Source organism: Glycine max, chromosome 16 (genome assembly GCF_000004515.6).
Source record: "Glycine max cultivar Williams 82 chromosome 16, Glycine_max_v4.0, whole genome shotgun sequence".
Lineage (NCBI taxonomy): Eukaryota > Viridiplantae > Streptophyta > Magnoliopsida > Fabales > Fabaceae > Glycine > Glycine max.
The window spans coordinates 35188338-35213389 of NC_038252.2; the positions used below are offsets into that span (position 1 = coordinate 35188338).

The 25052-nt window shown below is 30.4% G+C and overlaps 2 protein-coding genes across 2 annotated transcripts; both read right to left on the reverse strand.

Moving 5' to 3' along the window:
- Positions 1–4857: 4857 nt before the first annotated feature.
- On the reverse strand, positions 4858–23771 carry LOC100782352 (receptor-like protein EIX1). The gene is made up of 2 exons (XM_041010393.1): positions 23403–23771; positions 4858–7445 (listed from the first exon to the last, which is right to left on the reverse strand). The coding sequence occupies exons 1-2, from the start codon at positions 23704–23706 to the stop codon at positions 4858–4860; spliced, it is 2892 nt and encodes a 963-aa protein (XP_040866327.1). The 5' UTR covers positions 23707–23771.
- On the reverse strand, positions 11550–15156 carry LOC100782891 (receptor-like protein EIX2). Its single transcript, XM_014768554.3, has one exon. The coding sequence runs from the start codon at positions 15131–15133 to the stop codon at positions 12014–12016; it is 3120 nt and encodes a 1039-aa protein (XP_014624040.1). The 5' UTR covers positions 15134–15156; the 3' UTR covers positions 11550–12013.
- Positions 23772–25052: the final 1281 nt, after the last annotated feature.

Genomic DNA, 25052 nt, shown 5'->3' on the forward strand with positions numbered 1-25052 from the left:
CAAACTATTTTGTATCATATATCGCTTATATATTTTGATATAAAACATTTAATAATTTTTTTTTATTTCTTAGTAACATGTACATGAAAGTCAATCCAAACCGAATCGAGGATTTATGTGGCATTTAACTTTTATCACTTTCTGCCCTCAAAGATCACACTCTAATCATGTACCAACATTTTGTGGTGTACAAGAAAACTCTTCTATTTGAGAGCAGACGATTTTTATTTGAACCTCTTTTGGCAAATGGAACTAGCTTTGGATTACCATGTGACAAAAAACTACTTTGGATTACCATGTGACGATTTTTATTTGAGAGCAGACGATTTTTATTTGAACCTCTTCACTGTTTTTTATCAATATTACCAAAATTTCCTTAAAGTGTTCAATATTTCGTAATCTTCATAATTAATTCAAAATTCTCAAAAGATTAGTATATGACCTTTTTTCTTGTTTGTACTAGGAGAGGAATAAATGAAAAAAATTCAGAAATTTGTGGATTGCAATTTGCTCAAATGATGTGTCTATTAGTTCTTTGAAATTTGTATATATTGATCATATTTATTTTTACCTTTTAATAGATATATTGTGCTGTCATCCCAAGAGAAGGATCAAACATTGATGATGCAGATGTGCTAAGATATTGCAAGAAGAATCTTGCATCTTTCAAAGTCCCTAAAAAGGTTTTCATTACTGATTCTTTGCCCAAGACTGCCACCGGAAAGATTTTGCGTCGTCTTGTGGCAGAACACATTGTCTCTCAAATTTGAGCAACTGATCAAGTCATACTTTTGAAGCCTCCATACCTGGCCATACATAGTTGGAGTCCACACACCATAAATTTCAACAATAATTTGGCAACTTGGCATTTAAGAGGAGGGTAATTCTGCAAATGGTCTTTCATTCAGGATACAATAGATTGTAGTTTTCAATGATTCACGTGAAATGTTCACAATGTAATGTTTTCAATGTTTTATAGGTCTTAAATACCAATAGCAGACAAGATCATGCTTATGCTTTTTTGCTATCGTGCTCCTGTTCCTTGCCACTGGTCTTGATGAAGCCAAGCATTGTCTCTTTGCCTTTTAAGTTGTACATAGTTGCAAAACGGGTACATGTGAAAGAATAATGCTTATTAAAGGTAAGGTTGATTTTAAAGTGGGCATGCAAGAATGCATTCATTATCTCAAGTAAATAAATTCAAGCGAATATGTGATTTGGATTAGAGAATAGTATTATCCAGTGCACACTAAATTGGAGAGATTCCCAACATGTGGTTTCAAAACTAAAAGTACTTACCAACTATTTGAATTTTAATCTATGTGTTCTAGCTAATGTTTTCTATCACAGAATTACAACTAGTTGATCTTAAGAACAAAACTATACTAAATATGCAAATCTTTACATCTAAAAACAGAATTTAAATAAGGCTCTCAAATTTGAAGAAAAAAAAGAAGATAGCAATGACTACAAATTGATCAATCTGCCAATACAATGATAAAACATTGGTTTATTCTAAGCAACACTAAAAAGTGATACTACATGAGCAAAAAGATTGAAATTATTGACCATGCAGTATGAGTGTACAGCATTATTTATTTAATTTTTCAAATACAATTTTATTTTATATTAATACAAAAACTCTCACAAAACAACTTCTTAACTACTAGTTAATTACTACTTTTATGCATAAAAAAACTAGTTAATTACTACTGCTACATAGCAGAAATTCCTTCATTCTTCGAGAATTATATTCCTTAGTTTCACGTGGTTTGCCTCAGTTGTTTGCCGCAGGTTTCAGTATATCCTTAATTAGGAATCGTCGATTGTCAAATCGTTGTTAAATAAAGGCGCTATATATAATTTTAGTATTTTGACGTTTTTAAATGAATTTCTTATTTATGATTATATATTTACAATTTTTAATTTCACTTAAAAAAATTGAGGTTTTTTTTTATTTACAGAGAAAAAAATAGAGTTTTTAGTTAACACACTGTTACTATATAGTGCGGAGACAATTACCCCACAAGCTTTTCATTAACTTGTCATAATATAATATATGTGAATACAAACTGTCCCTATAATTTAAAATGAAATAAATAAAAAGTCAATAACTTTATAAGTATTGTCTCCACACATATATATTATCCTATAATTTACAATTTTTATATTTATTATTGATATTCTTAATTAACTAAGTAAAAATATTTTTTTATAATTTTTAAGATAATTATTATAAATATTAATAAATTTATTATAAATAACATTTTTATATGTGTAAGTGCATGTATATTATTTATTGAAATATTTTATTTTAATTTTTCATTAAAAATACTAAATTTATTAACATGATACGTGCCTCGTTAGAGCAGTGGTTTAATTTAATCTGATAGTGAGAACTGAATTGACAGCAAATTCCCTTTACTGTGTGATGAAAGAGTTGTACGAAATCTTTATGACATCAGCCCCCAACATGAGTGGCCCAGTGGACAAGCCCATCAATCTAACATGTCGGTTGATAGCACTTGCATAAACTTTTGTTCCTTGCATCATCTCATGTGTCTCCATTCTCCATTCTCTGCTTCCACTAACGATTAAACCTCATTGATTAGGGTTCAATGATTTTTCAATGAATAAAATTAATTTTAAATTCTTGATTCTAACAGCTCACGTATAGTCTGTTGAATCAAATGGATTAGACTCTTGATATCATAAAGAAAATTAAAATTTGATTCTTTGTGTAAAATAAAGAAATCTAATTAATTATGCTTGTTATGTTACTATATATATCATTTTTCCGGTGTGGAGTAACATCAAAATCAAAGTAACAAAGTTACTTGCATGTTACTCTAACCATAATTCCAGCTAAGTCGAATATGGTTTCATGTTTTGTAAAACAATTTAGATCCCCTTTATCAAATTGTATATGTCTTTTACACAAGTTTTTTCACTTTATTTTATTACCCCCAAAATCAATTGTTGTGTTATTCATACTATTAAAAAGAGAGATTGAATATTAAATGATAAAAATATAAAATAATTGTTTTGTATTGGCAGAGTACACATATATATGCCCAAATGTAGATTCAAAGTTCAAACATTTTGGGCCTAGATCATCCCTCCTAGTCATAGCCATCTGAATTGGATCGACCCCACCCCAAGGTTTGTGTTGCATCACTTGCATGCATTCACCCACCACAGTTGTTGTTATAGTTTTCTCGTGATTTTTGTATTGGAAAATACTATGGACAAATATAATTGATACAGTCATAATTAATTATTGTCATGTTGCAATTACAAAGACTCCTCAAAGAAAATGTTTAGTAAATCATGATCAAGTAGAAATTGCAATGGCAAACTGTTTTTTAAAATCTTATTAGTCAGTTGTATAAACCCAAATTTAGTTATATCCAGGTATGTAATATTTGCCATTTTAGTGCTCTGTTTGGAAATTTGCGTGTCGAATTGTTTTTTTTATACGTACCTACACAACACTCTTTAGCCAAATACCACTTTTCATGGAGGAATCTGTCCTGAAAGGAGTATAGAACAAGAAACAATATGCGTGGTTGTATCTATCATTCTGAAAAAAGAGAAAAAGTGAGATACGTACAATAGTAGGACTGTGACACTACTAGAAAAATGTATGCACCTTTCATGTCCCTAAATTTATGAACAAAAGATTCAGGTGTCGTTTATTGAATTTGTTTTATATGGAGTGTAAAGTCATATCCAATACTAATAAGTGTATGTTTATATAATTCTTTTTAAAATAATTACTCTTCTTTATTTACATCTAATAAAAATGTTATAACATTAATTTTTAAAATAAGTTAAATGAAGCATGTTTCATAAGAAATTAACTTTTACTGTAATTGTTACATTTTTTAGTAACAAAGGGAGATGGGTGAAGACGGTGAAGGAAAAAAAAATGAAGATAATGTCTATGTTGTTCAAATAAAAGTATTAATTGTATTAAAATAGTTAATATTAAAAAATATATTAGTAAATATAACATTGTTGTGTTGGTGCAATTTATTGTGCATCAAAATATGTAAAAATAATAATTAACTTGTAATTTGTATAGTTGGTATGGGTTGTTTTATCTATCCTGGATTTTGTTGTATCACACACATAATCATTTATATATATATGGGTTACTATTGTCACTACCAAAAATGCTATTGAGACTACCAAAGCATTTGAAATTACTTGGTTATCCTTAGTTCCATTTCCCCACACCTCCTATCCTTCCCCTCTTTACGTTCAGCTACTCTCCCTCTTTACATCCAAAAACAGAATTTAAATAAGGCTCTCAAATTTGAAAAAAAAAAGAAGATAGCAATGACTACAAATTTATCAAGCTGCCAATACAATGATAAAACTTCGGAGTATTCTAAGCAACACTAAACAGTGATACTACCTAAGCGAAAAGATTGAAGTTTGAACCACACATGATCAAGGAAATGAAAATAGGCATACCGCCATGATCTACAAATCAGCAAAGGAGCAATCACTATCCAGAATCCCACAATAAATCCAATTGTCATACTGACAAAAAACCAATTCACTCCATGCCCATTACTTCCTTCATAACTATGGGTTTTCCCATTGGAGCTGCAGTTTATGGCAGTGGTGGACCACATAGATTGTTGCCGATGAAGCTGGAGGCATCAAAGGTTTGCAATTGAGTTCCTGTTGGAATATTTCCCTTCAAATGATTGTAAGACAAGTCTAGCATGCTCAGAAAGCTCAAATTTGCAATGGTTGGAGGGATTTTACCAGAAAGTTGATTCCTCGAAAAATCAATGGACTGTAATGATCTCATATTACCTATACCTTGTGGAATATGACCAATCAATTGGTTGTGGACATGTTTAAAAAATTCAATCCATTTAGATATGTGATTTCTCTTGGTATTTCCCCTAATAACTTGTTACTTGACAGATCAATGCTTGTTACCAAACCCAGAATGTTTCTGTACTCATCTCCTCTTCCTTTCAGCCATAGTAGCACACTAACTATACTTTCCATCGAAGAGTAAGACGTACCATATTGTGCTTCAGAATAGATACGAGGATCTGTACTTTGGTTCTTTAGTGTCATGGCACTCAAGTTACTGAAACAGCTCGGTATATTGCCAGACAGATTGTTTTGTGCAAGGTCTAAAACCTGAAGATGACTCATCTGACATATTTCATTTGGAATGTGGCCGGCAAAACTGTTTGATCGAAGGCGGAGGATTTTCACATTTAAGAGGTTTTCTCCAACCCATGTTGGAATAGTTCCTGAAAGATTATTTTCCCCAAGGTCCAAGGATATCAATTGGTTATTCTTCTTCAAACTGGTTGGAAATATTCCTGAGAGTGTGTTGTTACGAATTTGTAAAGACTGCAGCTCTGCCAAGGAACCCATGGATTGGGGTAAGTTCCCAACAAAATGGTTGCTTTGTAAATTTACATCCACCAGAAGTGTCCAATTCATCCAGCAATCAGGTATCTCTCCTGACAAATTATTTGATGCAAGATTCAGAAATTCTAAATGCGTTGGCTGTTCCTGATCGTTACATAAAAAGTCATTCATGGATTCAGAGAATGAATTGCTTGAAAGATCTAACTGAATCACATCACTTGAAAGATAGGGTAATTTACCACACAAGTGATTTGAGCTTAGATCAATAGTTGGGATAGATATTGGATTCTTTAATGTAGTCCCAATCTCACCATGGATATGATTACGAGAGAGGTTTAAATACGAAACCTGAGAAAGTGCTTCCCACATCTGTGTGGGAATAGAACCGAAAATCCCCGTGTTAGATAGTCCAACATATTGAAGTTGGTTTTTTGACTGAATCCACAATGGAAAGCTGGGACCTAACTGCCATGATGTCACTTCCAAATAGGTAAGTTGAAAATTAGGAATCCAATTGGGACCCACTTTTAAAGTTAAATTGTTCCCCGATGCGACAAACTCCGTCAAGCTTGTAAGATTTGCAAGATCATCTTCCTTGACAACTCCGTGAAAAAGATTGCCGTCAATATGAAGAGATAACAATTTAGAGAGTGATCGAAGACTTTCAAATGGATTTCCACTGAATTTATTGATAGAGAGATCGAGATATCTTAATGATGAAAGTTTTCCAAATGATCTAGGAAGAGCACCACCAATTGAGTTGTTGTAAAACCGTAGCTGCTCAATATTTTTAAATGCCCCAATATGATCTGTCAGATTGCCTGAAAGTCGTGAACTCTGAACTGCAAGTCTTGTGAGTCCATGGGAAATACAAGGAGCAAGAATTTCTAAAAGCTCATTAACCTGTTGGTTGAGTTTGAGATATGATAAATCTATCACCCTTAAGTTGCAGAGATTACCCAAAGAAGTTGGAATGTTTCCTTCAAGTTGACTATATGACAAATCAAGTTCAACAAGAGAAGTCAAATTACCCAAAGAAGTTGGAATGTTTCCTTCAAGTTGATTACCTGATAAATCAAGTTCAACAAGAGAAGTCAAATTTCCCAAGGCATCAGAAATAGTCCCATGCAAGTCGCAGGAACTTAGGTCCAAAGACTTGAGACGATGAAGACCGTATAAGCAATCAGGTATAGAAGTTGAGAATGAATTTCCAGACAAGTCAAGATTTTGAAGAAGTGTGAGGTTTCGAATACCACCAGGAATCGGACCATTGATTTCATTATATGATAATTGAAGAGAAACAAGTTTCTTCAATTTGAATATCCACTTGGGGACAAAAGAAATGGCAGGGGAATAACTAGTATCGGAAAGATGGAGAGTTTGCAGAGATGAGAAGTTGAGCAAGGATGGTTCATTATAGTGAGGGAGTGTGCATCCATACAAATATAGGTGGGTCAAAGAAGGAAGAGATTGGAGAGTGTGTAGCCAATGAAATGCTTTGGATAGGTTTGCATAACTCAAATGAAGATATTCAAGCTTCCACATACTTGATAGCCATTCTACATTTTCAGCAAACAGAGGTTCGACAACATAATCACCTCCAAGGCCAAGATACACCAAATTGGAGAGATTCCCAATCTGAGATGGAATTGTTTGATTGGCGGCATACGCCAGGTCAAGATACACCAAATTGGAGAGATTCCAAATCTGAGATGGAATCTTCCCCATGAATCGAGTATAAGAGAGGTCGAGGTGAGTCAAGGAAGTCATTGTCCCGAGGAAAGAAGGAATTGACATACCTCCTCCAAGTAAATAATTGCCGCTCAAGTCAAGATATCGAAGCTTAGAGAGATTCCCAATCTGAGGAGGAATCTTCCCATTGAATCCAGTATGAGAGAGGTTGAGGTGAGTCAAGGAAGTCATTGTCCCAAGGAAAGAAGGAATTGACGTACCTTCTCCAAGTAAATAATTGCCGCTCAAGTCCAAGTAATTCAAATGCTTTAAATCAGCCAAACAAGGACTTATCTCTCCACCAAAGCTCCATCTCCTATAAGCTTCCTCATCGAAGAGATAGTGGTAATCATAGTGATACTCGAAAGCAGAAAACGTAGTGTTGAGGTGAAGCTGAAGAAGATGGGAAGTGACGTTGTGGCAGAGGACTCCATACCAGTGGCAACAGTTGGAATTATTATGATTCCAAGACCAAAGCCTATTGGAAGGATCATTGAGATTATTCTTAAACTTGAAAAGTGTCTCACGCTCACTTGGGATGCACACACTCTCTCTGCATGGTAAGCTCAACAACCAAAGCTGGACAAAGACAAGAATATAAATGGAGGAGGAATTCATGATCACACAAGAATATATAGAAAACAAGTGTAGTTGTTGGTTCTGCATATAAATCATCAAACTTCTATTATTTATACTGCTGCCCTGCCCTGTTTTTTTCTTCACTTTCATTATTTTTTACCTTTTTTATTATTGCGCCAAATACTAAATTATTCTTCCATTCTTTTTTTACGCTGGCCTCTTTAAATTATCAATTTAATTATCCAATTCTCCCGAATTATTCTCCCAAATTAATTTTGATCAATTTTTCAATTCACAAAATAATATTCTTCTTATATGTGAAAAAGACTAATTAATCTTCATTGTCATTAATGATTGTTGTGTTGTCTATTTCTAATTGTTTTTTAATCATAATATTATTTTCTTTTTATTAAAAATTAATTAGTGAGATACAAAGAAGTTTAATTTGATCTATCATAATTATTGAGATCATAGTTTCTTCTTTTATAAGTCTTGGTCCAAATTTCTCCATGTATTGTAGATCATATTTAACTTAAAAAGTAAATTAGAAGATCTACAAAGAAGTGTGACATGTTTTTTAAATTATAAAATTATGGTCCTAGCTATTTATTGTTAGACCACAAGTTTTCATATATTAAAGTTTTTGTCTAAATTTCATTTATGGTGATAGTTTACGAATAGGATAGAAGACAAAAATAAATATTCAATTTATTGAAATATCTAACTCAATTAATTGATGAATACATCAATTATAGGAAAAGGGTGTACTTTAAAGACTATTTCTATTAAAAAATATATAATTTTTTTTCCTTCCAATCTAATTATTTAATTTTAATCAATTTTTTAGTTCACAAAATAATATTCTCTTATATAGGAAAAAAAGACTAGATTTAATTATCATCAATTGGAAAAGTTATTGTGTCATCTATTTATAGTTGTATTCTAACTTGAATATTATTTTATTTATCATATAAAAATTAATTATTTATATAAAAGAAGTGAAAATAATATTAACTTTTTTTCTCAAAAAAAAATCAGTATCATATTTTATATTTTTTACAAGTTATCAACTTAAATAAGAGGAGAAACATAATTTTAATTTCCATTTTACTTTTTAAATAATTGCAAGTGTCAAATTTAAATAATCATGAGAATACTCACGTTCAATATAATATTCTCAAAAAAAAAAATCCATACAATAACTTAAACAATCTATAAAGAAATAATTTATTCTTGTGCCAAATACTAAAACAAGAAACATTTTTTATTTTAGTTTACCGTATAGAATTGTTTAAATCAATGAAATTTTTATTTTAAGAAAATATTAATGATTTTTACATCAAAGGTAATTAAATTTGGCTTAATTAATCTTCAAATTTTAACTATTATTCAAATCAATCCTTTCGTTAAACCTGTACATGTTAAGTAAACAACAAAAAGTCTTGCCTTATAAAATTCAAACATTTTATTACATGTGGTTTGAACCCATAATTAATTTTAAACTATCAAATTTTAATTATTCAAAATAAAAGAAATGAAAACAAAATTGTCTCCTAGACAAACCGCTGACCACCTGATTGTTGCCATTTATTTCTTTTACTCTTTTTTTTTTGGTTCTTTTATTTTGTCCAACTTTAACTTTAACTTTAATTAGTGAGGCTCACGCGGATTTGTGCTTTTTAAACTTTCTTTTCATTTTACCTTACTTTCTGTGTAACAACCAAGAGGAAACATTCAACACGCAAAGATGAATTCAAAATTCAACACGGATTCAAATTATTTAAAGACCACTGTGTAGCAGCAATTGTTTATGAAGTTTCAAATTATTTAAAGACCACTGTGCAAGAAGAAACATTCAACAGGCAAAGATGAATACAAAATTTCATTTTTAAAGATCACTCTGTAAAAGAGACGACGTCTAAGGTGGATCATTGTTGGAAACAAATTTGGCAGCTGTTTTTTTATTATCTTGTACAATCCCCAGCGTTTTCTCTGAAAACTAAACCTTGGCCAATTCTGAACAAATGAATTATGATCGGTTTGGTTTTGTATATTTTTTTTCATCTCAAACTATTTTTTTTTATGAGAACTAAATAAGAATTAAATAAATAATTAAACAAATTCAAAATGTCACATTTTCTAGACTCTTCCCACTACTCAAATCTCACATTAATTAAATCATTCATTTCTAAACTCACTACTATCCTAAAGTAGTAAAGTCCCTCTCATCCTTCATAATTCCCTTTAAATCTATTGAGTAAAGATAGAGACAGAATAAAGAATAATTCGAATAAAGACAGTAATGGCCGATGGCGTGCCGTTTTGTGCATTATATGATGTGGTCCACAATTTGAAACATATATAAATTATATTATATATGTCTAATTTATATTATGGAAAATCATAATAAAGGTCTAATTATATTATTGAAAATACTATTTTTACATTTCACAAGATAAATGTCTTATTTATTATGTCTAATATAAATTATACTAGATAAATGTCTAATTTATATTATTGAAGTTCAATGAATAAATATTTTTGCATATATAAAATTATATCTTGGATTTTATAACAAACAATTTAAATTGTGAAAATAAATTACCCTTCACCAGCAGCAAGGTCGAAGTAGAGATCAAGAATGTTGGGGCAGCTTTTGTAGCACTGAGGGAAGCAAAGGTTTTGTGTGAAACCACTTTCCATAAGAGAATTGATGAGATTCCAAAGGATTTTCTGTCCAACCAACAAGCCTTGATGCATTTCTCACTTTCAGTATGCCCCTTAATTTGTTTTTCAGCCGAAGTCCTGCACGTGTAAGCTTCTTCCCCTGTTCTCTTCACATGCTAAGAACATATTTTTAAAGGGAAATTCTTGTTGTTAAGAATTTGTACGTGTATGCAACACTTTTGAACTCCGTCAAAGATTTTTTTTTTTTAAATTAACATTTCCACCAATAATATGCAAACACGTTTGTCTTGGGTTGGCGCAAAAAATTCTCGTGCTCTATAGAAATTTGAAATATGGATCTACGTTTAACTTCCTTGAATGAAAGAAATATGTAAAGGGTACGATGTAAAATTTACCCACGGACTTAACTTAAATGTGGTTGTAATTAATTATTTTTTTAGAGAAAAATGATTATGTAAAAAAATTTGCACAATTATTTAAATACAATTTATTATATATAATACATTTTTTATTAATTATTTTAAAATAATTCAGATCATGATTTATGATTAAATGATTATATAAAATTATTTTATATGGTTAGTATATTGACATTAAACTTTTATTTTTAAATGATAAAACTTAAATATAATATTTAAGATATTTTGACAGTGTTCTTTAGTCAAAATTAGAATTTAATCTTGGTAATCTTTATAATAAGTATTTTCATTAAATATCAAGATATTTTATTGAGGTATAACTCCAATCTACTACTGATGAGAAAACAAAACTATATATAATTCCAATCCCATTTTTAATCAATTAGGAGTTACATCCCTTTAAAAAATCCAGACTTTTCAATGACTAACACCCTTTTTCTATGCAATATACAAGGATCAAGTTTGAATGTACAATCTTGGGATGGAAATCAAATTCGTATTTGGTTGACGATATTTAAAAAGTAGTCATTCTTTTCTTACAGCTTTCTGTCAGAAAATTGTAAATTAAATCAAACATGGATAGAATATGCTGGAAGCCGTAAATGAGTATTTAATTAAGAAGTTGATTGGCTTTAAAAACTTACAAGAGTTCCTTATTATATAAAACTTGAAAAAGCAAAACGAATAATACTTAAAAAGTTACACCTATTATTTGCCCTTTTTATAGTTATGGTAATTTAGAATATTACTCCAACAATTTTGTTGGTTCTCAAGCATCATTGGTTATCTATGGATATCTCATCAAAGTTCTTGGCCTGGCCGGCTTGGAGAGTCAAGTCTTGTATGCAGCCACGAGTCACGACTTTAATTAACACGAAAGAACTAATTATTCACTTCAATGGTTAGTGACTAAAATTAAATATAAGTTTTTTTCCTATTAAACCACGTTTTCTTGAACCACTAGTCCCCCATTTTTGGAAACAAGAATGTGATACACAGAATTGAACAACTAGTTGATCTTAACTACAAATATGCTCAATATGCAAATATGTACATCCCAAAACAGAATTTAAATAAGACTCTCAAATTTAAAAAAAAAAAAAGAAAGAAAGAAGATAGCAATAACTACAATGCAAATTGAACAACCTGGCAATACAATGATACAACATCGGTTGTAAGCAACACTAAACAGTGATACTATACGAGGAAAAAGATTGAAGTTTGAACCACACATGATCAAGGAAATGAAAATAGGCATGCCGCCATGATCTACAAATCAGCAAAGGAGCAATCACTATCCAAAGTCCCACAACAAATCCAATTGTCGCACTAACAAAAAACCAATTCACTCCATGCCCATGACTTCCTTCATAACTATGAGTTTTCCCATTGGAGCTGCAGTTTATGGGCAGTGGTGGACCACATAGATTGTTGCCAATAAATCTGGAGGCATCAAAGGTTTGCAATTGAGTTCCTGTTGGAATTTTTCCCTTCAAATGATTATAAGACACGTCTAGCATGCTCAAAAAGCTCAAATTAGAAATGGTTGGAGGGATTTCACCAGAAATTTGATTCCTTGAAAGATCAATGGTTTGTAACGATCCCATATTACCAATACCTTCTGGAATAGGACCAATCAATTGGTTGTGGGACAAGTTCAAAAAGTTCAATCCATTTAGATCTGTGATTTCTCTAGGAATATCTCCTAATAATTTGTTACTTGACAGATCAATACTTGTTACCAAACCCAGAATGTTTCGATACTCATCTCCTCTTCCTTTTAGCCATAGTAGCACACTAACTATACCTGATACCGAAGAGTAATATGTATCATTTGGTGCATGAGAATAGATACGGGGATATGTACTCCGGTTCACTAGTGTCATGGCACTCAAGTTACGGAAACAGCTGGGTATATTGCCAGAAAAATTATTTTTTGCAAGGTCTAAAACCTGAAGAAGACTCATCTGACATATTTCATTTGGAATGTGACCGGAAAAACTGTTTGATCGAAGGCGGAGGATTTTCATATTTGAGAGCTTTTCTCCAACCCATGTTGGAATACATCCTGAAAGATTATTTTCTCCAAGATCCAAGGATATCAATTGGCTAGTCTTCTTCAAACTGGTAGGAAATATTCCCGAGAGCAAGTTGTTACGAATTTCTAATGACTGCAGCTCAGCCAAGGAACCCATGGATGGGGGGAAGTTCCCAACAAAATGGTTGCTTTGTAAATTCACTTCCACTAGAAATGGCCAATTAATCCAACAATCAGGTATTTCTCCTGACAGATTATTGGATGCAAGATTGAGAAATTCTAATTGCATTGGCTTGTCCTGATTGTTACATAAAAAATCTTGCATGGATTCAGAGAATGAATTGGTTGAAAGGTCTAAGTCATACACATCATTTGAAAGATAGGGTAATTTACCACATAAGTGATTTGTGCTTAGATCAACAGTTTGGATAGATATTGGATTTTTTATTGTAGTCACAAGCTCACCACGGATATGATTATGAGAGAGGTTTAAATACAAAACCTGAGAATGTGCTTCCCAGAACCAAGTGGGAATAGAATCGAAAATCCCCGTGTTAGATAGTCCAACATATTTAAGTTTGTTTTGTGACTGAATCCACAATGGAAAGCTGGGACCTAACTGCCATGATGTCACTTCCAAATAGGTAAGTTGAAAATTAGGAATCCAATTGGGACCCACTTTTAAAGTGAAATTGTTTCCCGATGCACCAAAATCCGTCAAGCTTGTAAGATTTGCAAGATCATCTTCCTTGACAACTCCTTGAAAATTATTGCCATCAATCCAAAGAGATGACAATTTAGAGAGTGATCCAAGACTTTCAAATGGATTTCCACTGAATTTATTAATAGAGAGATCGAGATATGTTAAATCTATCTCCCTTGAGTTGCGGAGATTTCCCAAAAAAGTCGGAATTGTTCCTTCAAGTTGATTATATGACAAATAAAGTGCAACAAGAGAAGTCAAATTTCCCAAAGAAGTTGGAATGGTTCCTTCAAGTTGATTGTATGACAAATCAAGTTCAACAAGAGAAGTCAAATTTCCCAGGGCATCAGAAATAGTCCCATGCAAGTTGCTGGATCTTAGGTCCAAAGACTTGAGACGATGAAGACCGTATAAGCAATCAGGTATAGAAGATGAGAATGAATTTCCAGACAAGTCAAGATTTTGAAGAAGTGTGAGGTTTCGGATACCACAAGGAATCGGACCTTGGAATTTATTACCCCGTAATTGAAGAGAAACAAGTTTCTTCAATTTGAATATCCACTTGGGGACAAAAGAAATGGCAGGGGAATAACTAGTATTGTAAAGAATGAGAGTTTGCAGAGATGAGAAGTTGAGCAAGGATGGTTCATTATAGTGAGGGAGTGTGCAGTGTGACAAATATAGGTGGGTCAAAGAAGGAAGAGATTGGAGAGTGTGTAGCCAATGAAATGCTTTGGATAGGTTTGCATTACTCAAATCAAGATATTCAAGCTTCCACATACTTGATAGCCATTCTACATTTTCAGCAAACAGAGGAGGTTCGAAATCAGAATAACCTCCAAGGCCAAGATACACCAAATTGGAGAGATTCCCAATCTGAGATGGAATCTTCCCATGGAATAGAGTATAAGAGAGGTCGAGGTGAGTCAAGGAGGTCATTGCACAAAGGAAAGAAGGAATTGCCATACCTTCAAAATAATTGGCGCTCAAGTCAAGATATCGAAGCTTAGAGAGATTCCCGATCTGAGAGGGTACTGTTCCGTTGGCAACATCTGAACTCAGGTCAAGATACACCAAATTTGAGAGATTCCCAATCTGAGGAGGAATCTTCCCACGGAATCCAGTAAGAGAGAGGTTGAGGTGAGTCAAGGAAGTCATTGTCCCAAGGAAAGAAGGAATTGACATACCTTCTCCAAGGAATACATTGGCGCTCAAGTCCAAGTAATTCAAATGCTTTAAATCAGCCAAACAAGGACTTATCTCTCCACCAAAGCTCCATCTCCTATAAGCTTCCCAATCATCATTGAAAAGAGAATCTGAAGAGTTGAGGTGAAGCTGAAGAAGATGGGAAGTGACGTTGTGGCAGAGGACTCCATACCAGTGGCAACAGTTGGTATGATTATGATTCCAAGACCAAAGCCTATTTGAAGGATCATTCAGATTATTCTTAAACTTCAAAAGTGTCTCACGCTCACTTGGGATGCACACACTCTCTCTGCATGGTAAGCTGAACAACCAAAGCTGGACAAAGACAAGAATATAAATAATGGACGAGGAATTCATGATCACAAAACGCAAATATAGAAAACGAGTGTAGTTGTTGGTTCTGCATATAAATCATCAAACTTCTATTATTTATACTGCTGCCCTGCCTGTTTTTTTCTTCACTTTCATTATTTTTTACCTTTTCTATTATTGTGCCAAATACTAAAATATTTTTTTAATATTTTGATTCACTTCTTAGAACGGTTTCCTTTATACTGATGCAAGTGTCTTTCTTTTCTTTTTCTTTTTTTGACGTTTCCTTTTTTAATCTGATTTATTATCCAATTCTCCCGACTTAATTCTTAGAATAGGAAATACTTATTTTATTAAAATCAATCAATTTTATTGTATTTCTTGATTTCTTCAAAATAACTTTTAAAGGACAAAATATTGTAATTAAAAAACAAGAATTTGATCAAATGGACTAAAATGACATATTTTTTAAAAATATCTCAATTAAAAAATAAAAAGACTAAAATTACAAGATTTTTTAAAAATAAAAGATAAAATATTTAAATTAAAAAATAAAAAACTAAAATAACATATTAAAAAAAAGACGACAATTATATTTTAAGCCTGTTTTTTTCTTCACTTTCATTATTTTTTTACCTCTTTTTTTTATTATTGTGCCAAATACTAAAATATTTTTTTAACATTTTAATTCACTTCTTCTTTTAAGCTGGCTTTTTAAATTTATCGACTTAATTATCCAATTCTCCCGAATTAATTCTTAGAATACAAAAAATTATGCATTTATCGTATCTATCTCCTTTTTTAAAATTCCTATGTACACTAAATTCATAAAAAAAAAAATCAAAATTAATAGCAAAGAAATATGATTTATTCTTGTGCTGAATACTAAAATAAGAAACATTCCTTTTGGTACAGTTTTTCTTACAAAAAAATAAATAAGAATCATTTTATTTTAATTTACCCTATAGAACTTAAATGAAAATTTGGTGTCATTAAACTGAAAATTTTAACTATTATTTAATCAATCTTTTCGTTAAACTTTTGTTACATAAACAATAAAAGTCCAAATTTTTTTAAAAAACAAAAAATCAAGTCTTCTATTTCATGATATGCCAAGCCATAGTTAATATGAAATTATTAAATTTTCAATATTCAAACTAAAAATAATGTAAAAGAAAATTGTCTTCTAAATTAACCATATATAGCCCACACCATCAAGTCCATCTCGAGATTTTTCATTTGTTCATCTTGAACCCTTTGGACACTCCACAAAGTCCATCCATGTTATGGTTTGACTTCTTCAACTTTAACCGTAGGTCACTGCATTACCTTCCTATCAAGTTCCCTGTCATTCACAACAAATGTTGCAAGTTATGTCAAGCAAGAAAAAATATATATAATTGATGAATAAATCAATTATAGGAAAATGGTGTCCTTTAAAGACTATTTCAGTTAAAAAATCTATAAAAAAAAAAGAAGATTCTCTTGTTCCAATCTAGCTATTTAATTTTGATCAATTTTTTCACTTCACAAAATAATATTCTCTTATATATGAAAAAAGATTAAATTTAATTGTCATCAATTGGAAAGGTTGTTGTGTCATGTATTTCTAATTGTATTCAAACCTGAATATTATTTTCTTTATCATAGAAAAATTAATTAGTTTTATAAAAAGAATATTAACTTTTTTTTTCTCAAAAAAATCAGTATCGTATTTTGTATTTTTTACAAGATATCAACATAAATAAGAGGAGAAACATAATTTTAATTTCCATTTTACTTTTTAAATAATTGCAAGTGCCAAATTTAAACAATCATAAAAATACTCAAGTTCAATTTAATATTCTAAAAAAAACAAATTCATACAATAACTTAAACAATCTACAAAGAAATATAATTTATTCCTATGCCAAATACTAAAATAAGAAACATTTTTTTATTTTAGTTTACCGTATATAATTTCTTAAATCAATGAAAAATTTATCTTACGAAAATATTAATAATTCTTTTAATCTTTGAGTAGTTTACATCAAATCCTTTTGTTACACCTGTGTTAAGTAAATAAGAAAAAGTCTTGCATTATAAAATTCAAATATTCTATTACTTGCAATTTGAACCCATAATTAATTTTAAACCATCAATTTTGTATTATTCAAAATAAAAGAAATGAAAAACAAAATTTTCTCCTAGACAAACCGCTGGCCACTCCACCAAATTCATATCAAGGTCCCCACTTTTCCAACTTGAACCATAGACTACTCCATGAAGTCCATGTCAAGGTCCTCCATTTTTTCATCTTGAACCTTACGACACTCCACATAGTCCAGCCATATTAAGGTCCCTGACTTCTTCAACTTGATACATATCCCATAGGTCACTCCACCAATTTCATGTGAATGTCCCCCCACTTGTTCTTCAACTTGAACCATAGGGCACTATATTACCTTCATATCAAGTTCCTTATAATTGACAACAAATGTTTAGAATTAAGTAAGCAAGGAAAAAAATTATAAATGATGAATACATCAATTATAGGAAAGGATCTAATTTAAAGACTATTTCGATTAAAAAATCTATATAAAAAAAGACTATTTCGTTTCAATCTAGCTATTAATTTTGATTCATTTTTTAATTTACAAGATAATATTCTTCTTATACGTGAAAAAAGACTAATTTTCATTGTCATCAATTGAAAAGATTGTTGTGTCATCTATTTCTAATTGTATTTTAACCTGAATATTATTATTTTTATATTAAAAATTAATTAGTGAGATACAAAGAAGTCTAAAATGCTTGTTTAACTTGGTCTATCGTAATTATTGAGATCATAGTTTTTCCTTTTATAAGTCTTGGTCCAAATTTCTCCATGTAGATCATATTTAACTTAAAATGTAAATTAGAGGATATGATCTACTAAGAAGTGTGGCATGTTTTATAAATTATTTTCTATGGTCCTAGCTATTCTATTGTTAGACCACAGTCTTCATATATTAAAGTCGTTGCCTGAATTTCTTTTACTTGTGTGGTGATATTTAAAGAATAGTGATAGAAGAGAAAAATAAATTTACAATTTATTGAAATATCCAACTTATGAAGATTTGCATTCTTCATGCATACGTATTTCAGTTTTCATTATCATTATTTGGAAAGGTTGTTTGTGTTAATTGTCTATTTCTAATTAATTTGAAAATGAATATTAATTTTTTTTATCATAAAAATTAGTATCATATTTTTTATTTTCTTTACAAGTTATCAGCTTAAATAATAGGAGCAACATAATTTAATTTCTATTTTACTTTTTAAATAATTTTAAGTGCTAAATTTAAGCAATCATAAAAATACTCACCTTCGATCAATATAATATTCTAAAAAAATAATTCATACAATAACTTAAATAATCTACAAAGAAATATAATTTGTTCTTGTGCCAAATACTAAAAAAAACATTTTATTTTCTTAGTTTAACGTGTAGAATTGCTTAAATTAATGAAAATTTTATTTTAAGTAAATATTTTTATAAAAAAAACATTAATAGTTTACAATAAAGGTAATAAAATTTGGTTTAATAATGAGTTTTCAAATTTTAACAATTATTTAAATCAATCCTTTCTTACACCTGTGTTAAGGAAACAACAAAAAGTCTTACATTATTAAATTCAAGTCTTCTATTGCATGCAATTTGAAACTACAATTAATTTTAAATTATCAAATTTTTATTATTAAAAATAAAAGAAAAAAAATTGTCTTCTAGACAAACCGTAGACAACTCCACCAAATCCATATCAAGGCCCCCACTTTTTCAACTTGAACCATAGGCCACTCCATCAAATCCACGTCAAAGTTTTTTATGACCGATAACAAATGTTGGGAGTTATGTCAAACATAAAAAAATAGACTAAAATATATCATTTTCATTCCTATAAAATTTTAATATGTTATTTTGTATCGTAAGTTAAGTTTGGATACTGATAATTATCATGTATTCTTAAATGTTGGTGTTATTTTAAGACATTTATGTGATGTGTATCTCTTATATTTTTTATTGCCATGAACTAATCTTCTCTTAGAGTTTAATATATTTGGTTCTTCTTTCATGTAATGACTACTTTTTTATTCAATAAAATATTGCAATTGTTTCTCTTTTATGCCTAACATGTGTTTTTGACTTGATCACCTGTTTGCATAATTTTTTTATTCAATTATAATAGAAAAATTCCTTTGAGCTGCGAATTGGAGTGTCTAAGGATAGTTGAGCATCAATAAATACTTTATCTTAATGCAAAACTTTTGGTTATGCTAATCCAAGGGATAGATAGTTTAATGGATTTAGTGTTCTTCACTTAAGGATAATATAACATCTATTAAATATAATTGTGTAGTGATTACTTGATAGGAACTCCAATAAAATTAAACCTGGACAATTTTTTGATTGATTTAATCTCAATTTACTTTGCATACACGAGTGTTTGTTAAAATTCCCTAACAAAAGTTTCTCCTTAATTTTTTCTTTTATTTCCTTTCTTAATTTTCTTATTTTTATTTCTTTCCTTAATTCATTTAGCTTTATGCATATTGTTATTTATATTGAATTAGCTAATCTTAATTAATTCCAAATATTCAGTGTAGAAATTTCTTTATCTTTATTCATAGGGTAGAAATATTGGTAGTAGAACCCAACTGTGATTTCAACCGCAACCTCGTCATAAAATCCAACAAATGTGATCTCCTCTGCCACCGTCGTGGCAAAATCCAATGAGCCCCAACTCCTGGCAAACCTCATCATGAAATCCCACATGAAATCCAACTGCGAATCCAGTCGTGTGAAACCTACTGAAGTCCACCAAACAGTTTTTCTTTTCTCCATGTTGTGGTTTGATGTTTTGTTATTAAGATTTTGATGGTTCATATCTATTCTTTTATCCAGCTTGTTTTCATTTAGTCCACCCACCAGGGGAAAAAATGAGTGGTGAGATATAATGAAGATGAAGAGTGATGGAACAGATAGGAGAAAGAAGAAAGAGGCAATACGACATCATTTTTATTTTTTTTAAAAACTTTTTTTCATGTATAATTTCCAATCAGACAAAGAGTACACTTAATATCACACGTGGCATGTATCATGACCAATTAACGATCATGTAGGTAGATAATAATTTTGGACTAACAGAAAATATCCGAGAAAAAAAATTTACGACTTCAAAGTTGTAAGGTATTTTTATTACGATTTCAAAGTCATTTGTTTTTATTTTCTATTTTTCTTTTTACGATTTTGTAGTCATTTTGGTTTTCTTTTTACTTTTAAATTTTTTATTTTCTTGTATTATATTTTTTATTTTTATTTTTTTAATAATTTTATTTATTTAATTATTAAATAAATATTTTATTTATTCACTTTAAAAAATTAAAATTCAATAAAATTATTAAAATATTATCTAAATTTTAAATATACAAAATATATTAAATAAAAAATATTCAAATGGAAAACTTTGATAGTATTAGTTTTATTTAATTTATTGTATATTTTTTATGGGTTTATTTAATATGTTATATATTTTTTAATGTTTTTTATTTAAAATATATTATGTTTTCTAATATTGTTTTATTTAATTATTTCTTATATTTAAAATTGATATAATTTTTAAATAATGATATAGAATTTTATTTTTTAAATGAATAAATAAATATTTATTTAATAATTAAATAAATAAAATTATTTATAATTTTTGAAAAATTAAAAACAAAAAAATGAAAATACAAATAAATAAATAAAAATCTAAAATTAAAAACTTTAAAGGTAAAAAAGAAAAACAAAACACAACTTCGAAGTCATTCGTAAGTTTAACTGTTTAAATACATGTAAAATGAAATGTTAAATATATTTAAATATTAAATATTTTATTTTAAGTTATAAATTTTTATAATTAAAAAAAATTAATAATTTGACTAATATATTATAAATAGTATTTATAAAATCAATTAAATAAAATAAATGTCTTAGTGGTCAAAGATCAATGATGGAAAGACAAAGATTATTTATTAAAAAAACAAAAAAAACTTAATGCTTTGATTAAAAATAGGCGGAAAAAAATCAGAAAGTTAAAATTATAAGAAAACAAAAAATGATAATTTAAGCTTATTACTACTAATTAATTAACGATGCACTAAGACCAAGCTCCAACATCCGAATGCATGTATGAATCTAAGAATCAGTATACGAAAGCCAGGACTACAAATTGTTAAAAAAAGAGAGAGAGAGAGAGAGGCTAAAGATCTGCCTCTTGTCTTCCATAATAAAAAAGAAAATGTAGCAGAAGGTAACGACTGTTCCTCATGTCATTTGTGTTTTTTCAAATACAAAAAAAGAAGATACCCTGAGAAAACTTGATCCTTCTCAGTCACCTTTTTTCTACAACATTAATCAATTGGAGCAACAAGCTGATTTCTTCTCCACACTACAGACCCACTCACCTCAGGGATTAGGTTTAGCCGCGACAGCATTAGTGCACTGCAGTTAGTTAGGGGACAGAGATAGTGCTTTTCCCAAATTCTGTTATCCTCAAATTCTGTTATTATCTGCTAGAAAACAATAAGCAGTGTAAGCCTATAAATATCAAGAGAAAAGGAATGAAAAAGCACAGAACAGAATTTGAATGTACTTTTAAGTTGTGTATTAATAAAAGATTAAAAGTTAAAAAAGTGTATAATGTTATATACAATATTGCTACTGGCCATTGTGTTGCTTGAATTTGCCTGTTATTTCTAGTTTCTGCACACCATGTGCTTAAGCCAATTTTATATAATGAAACTTTTGCTTATAAGAAATATTACATACAAAATTAATTTTTTCATATCCAAATAATAAAACTACTTTCAATAAGTGTAATCAAACAAAGCTAATAAGAAGTGTGATACCTGGGCAAATAAACGAGCATTCCAATCTTGATTTTCATAAACATTGCATTTCATGAGATCTTGTCTGGTTTCAGCAACAGCTGGATTACCTTTCCAGTAAGCATAAGGCTCTCTGTTCAGCCATGGTATCCTCGTAGTGTCTTCTTTCAACCCTCCCAACAAAATATGCCATGGCTTTATATTAATCTCTGCCCTGTGCACCACACATACAATACTTTTCAACAACAACAACCACCCAATTATGAAGCAAGTGTAGAGTCTAAATCCATGGGCATTATAAGAATGATTAGGGACTTGTGTTAACTACCCCAATTAGGACAATATTCTAACTATGGTGGTTGTGAATATTTTTTATAGGACAAAGAAATTAATGGTGCTGATGGCGTCAACAAATTCCAATCAGGGGAAGAAGAGGAAGATAAGGAACAGTGCAGTCCAGTATCTGTTTTAGACCCACCCTTCGATGACGATGATGATGGGCATGATGATGACCATGAAGGGGATGGTTTTGATTTGGACTATAGCTATGCCAATGTACAAAGTATGTCATTGTTTAAAAATATTTTATTTTATTTTGTAGCATTTTATGTTGTGTGGTCGTCTTCCATCAACATGCCATCGTACACGCTTCTTCAAAGTTGATTGTCTGTTACAAAATACCATAAGCTGAGATGTTTTGTGCTAATGCCACCTATCTTTGGTGGGTTCCATTGGAAGATTGCAATAGCTCATCATCCAACATGCATTTCGCATTCAATGTGAAATTGGACTACTCTTTGTTCAGAGCTATAAATTTCAACATGACCCACAAATTATGTTCATTCTCATTCTTGGCGCTGTTAGTCTAGTGTGAAAACCGACAAATTCAGTTTCCTGTTATATATGGCACTGTATATAAAAAGGAAACAAAAAAAAGTAGAATTTGATTATGGCTAATTTCACCCATTATATTTATTACAAGAAAACCTTTAGATTCAAATTATTTTTTTTGTACTTTTAGCTTGGTCGTAAACATTAACGTTACATCACGCACACACACATAAAAGGCAAATCTAATTGGAGAGATTCCCAATCTGAGGAGGAATCTTCCCACTGAATCCAGTGTAAGAGAGGTCGAGATGAGTCAAGGAGGAGGTCATTGCACAAAGGAAAGAAGGAATTGACATACCTTCTCCAACTAAATAATTGAAGCTCAAGTCAAGATATCGAAGCTTAGAGAGATTGCCAATCTGAGATGGAATCTTCCCATGGAATCCAGTATAAGAGAGGTTGAGGTGAGTCAAGGAAGTCATTGTCCCAAGGAAAGAAGGAATTGACGTACCTTCTCCAAGTAAATAATTGCCGCTCAAGTCCAAGTAATTCAAATGCTTTAAATCAGCCAAACAAGGACTTATCTCTCCACCAAAGCTCCATCTCCGATAAGCTTCAAATGCTTCCCAATCATCGAAAGCAGGAGGTGAAGTGTTGAGGTGAAGCTGAAGAAGATGGGAAGTGACGTTGTGGCAGAGGACTCCATACCAGTGGCAACAGTTGGTATGATTATGATTCCAAGACCAAAGCCTATTTGAAGGATCATTCAGATTATTCTTAAACTTCAAAAGTGTCTCACGCTCACTTGGGATGCACACACTCTCTCTGCATGGGAAGCTGAACAACCAAAGCTGGACAAAGACAAGAATATAAATGGAGGAGGAATTCATGATCATGCAACGCAAATATAGAAAAAAGGTGTTTTTTTTTTAGAGCTGATCGACACAAGTGTAGTTGTTGGTTCTGCATATAAATCATCAAACTTCTATTATTTATACTGCTGCCCTGCCTGTTTTTTTCTTCACTTTCATTACTTTTTACCTTTTTTATTATTGTGCCAAATACTAAAATATTCTTCCATTCTTTTTTTACGCTGGCCTCTTTAAATTATGGATTTAATTATCCAATTCTCCCGAATTAATTCTTAGAATACGAAAAAAAAATCAGTATCATATTTTATATTTTTTACAAGTTATCAACTTAAATAAGAGGAGAAACATATTTTATATTTTTTACAAGTTATCAACTTAAATGTTTCTTGTGCCAAATACTAAAACAAGAAACATTTTTTTATTTTAGTTTACCTTATAGAATTGCTTAAATCAATTAAATTTTTATTTTAAGAAAATATTAATGATTTTTTAAAAAAACTTTAAGTAGTTTACATCAAAGGTAATTAAATTTGGCTTAATTAGTCTTCAAATTTTAACTATTATTCAAATCAATCCTTTTGTTAAACCTGTACGTGTTAAGTAAACAACTAAAAGTCTTGCCTTATAAAATTCAAACATTCTATTACATGCGGTTTAAACCCATAATTAATTTTAAACTATCAAATTTTAATTATTCAAAATAAAAGAAATGAAAACAAAATTGTCTCCTAGAGAAACCGCTGGCCACTCCACCAAATCCATTTCAAGGTCCCCACTTTTCCAACTTGAACCATAGACTACTCCATCAAGTCCATGTGAAGGTCCTCCATTTTTTCATTTGGAACCTTAGGACACTCCACAAAGTCCACCCATATTAAGGTCTCTACCTTCTTCAACTTCTGCAACGCATATATAGAAAACAACTTAATTGTATAAGTGCTTCTTGCTTCTGCATATAAATCATAAAACTTCTATTATTTATACTGCTGCAAGTGTCTTTCTTTTCTTTTTTCTTTTTTTTATGATGTTTCCTTTTTTTAATTATTGACTTTATTATCCAATTCTCCGGAGTTAATTCTTAGAATAGGAAATAATTTTGAATTTACTTTATCTATCTCCCTTTTTAAAATTCCTATATACACAATTTTGTATTGAAATTAACTATTATTTAATCAATCCTTTCGTTATACTTTTGTTAATTAAACAATAAAAGTCCAACATTTTATTAAAAAAATTCAAGTCTTCTATTTCATGGACTCTATCAAGTCTTTTATTAAAAGTCCAACTTTTGTTAATTCAAGTCTTTTACAAAATTTTGTTAATTCAACTCTTGTTAATTATTACAAAATTTGGTATTGAATTTAACTATT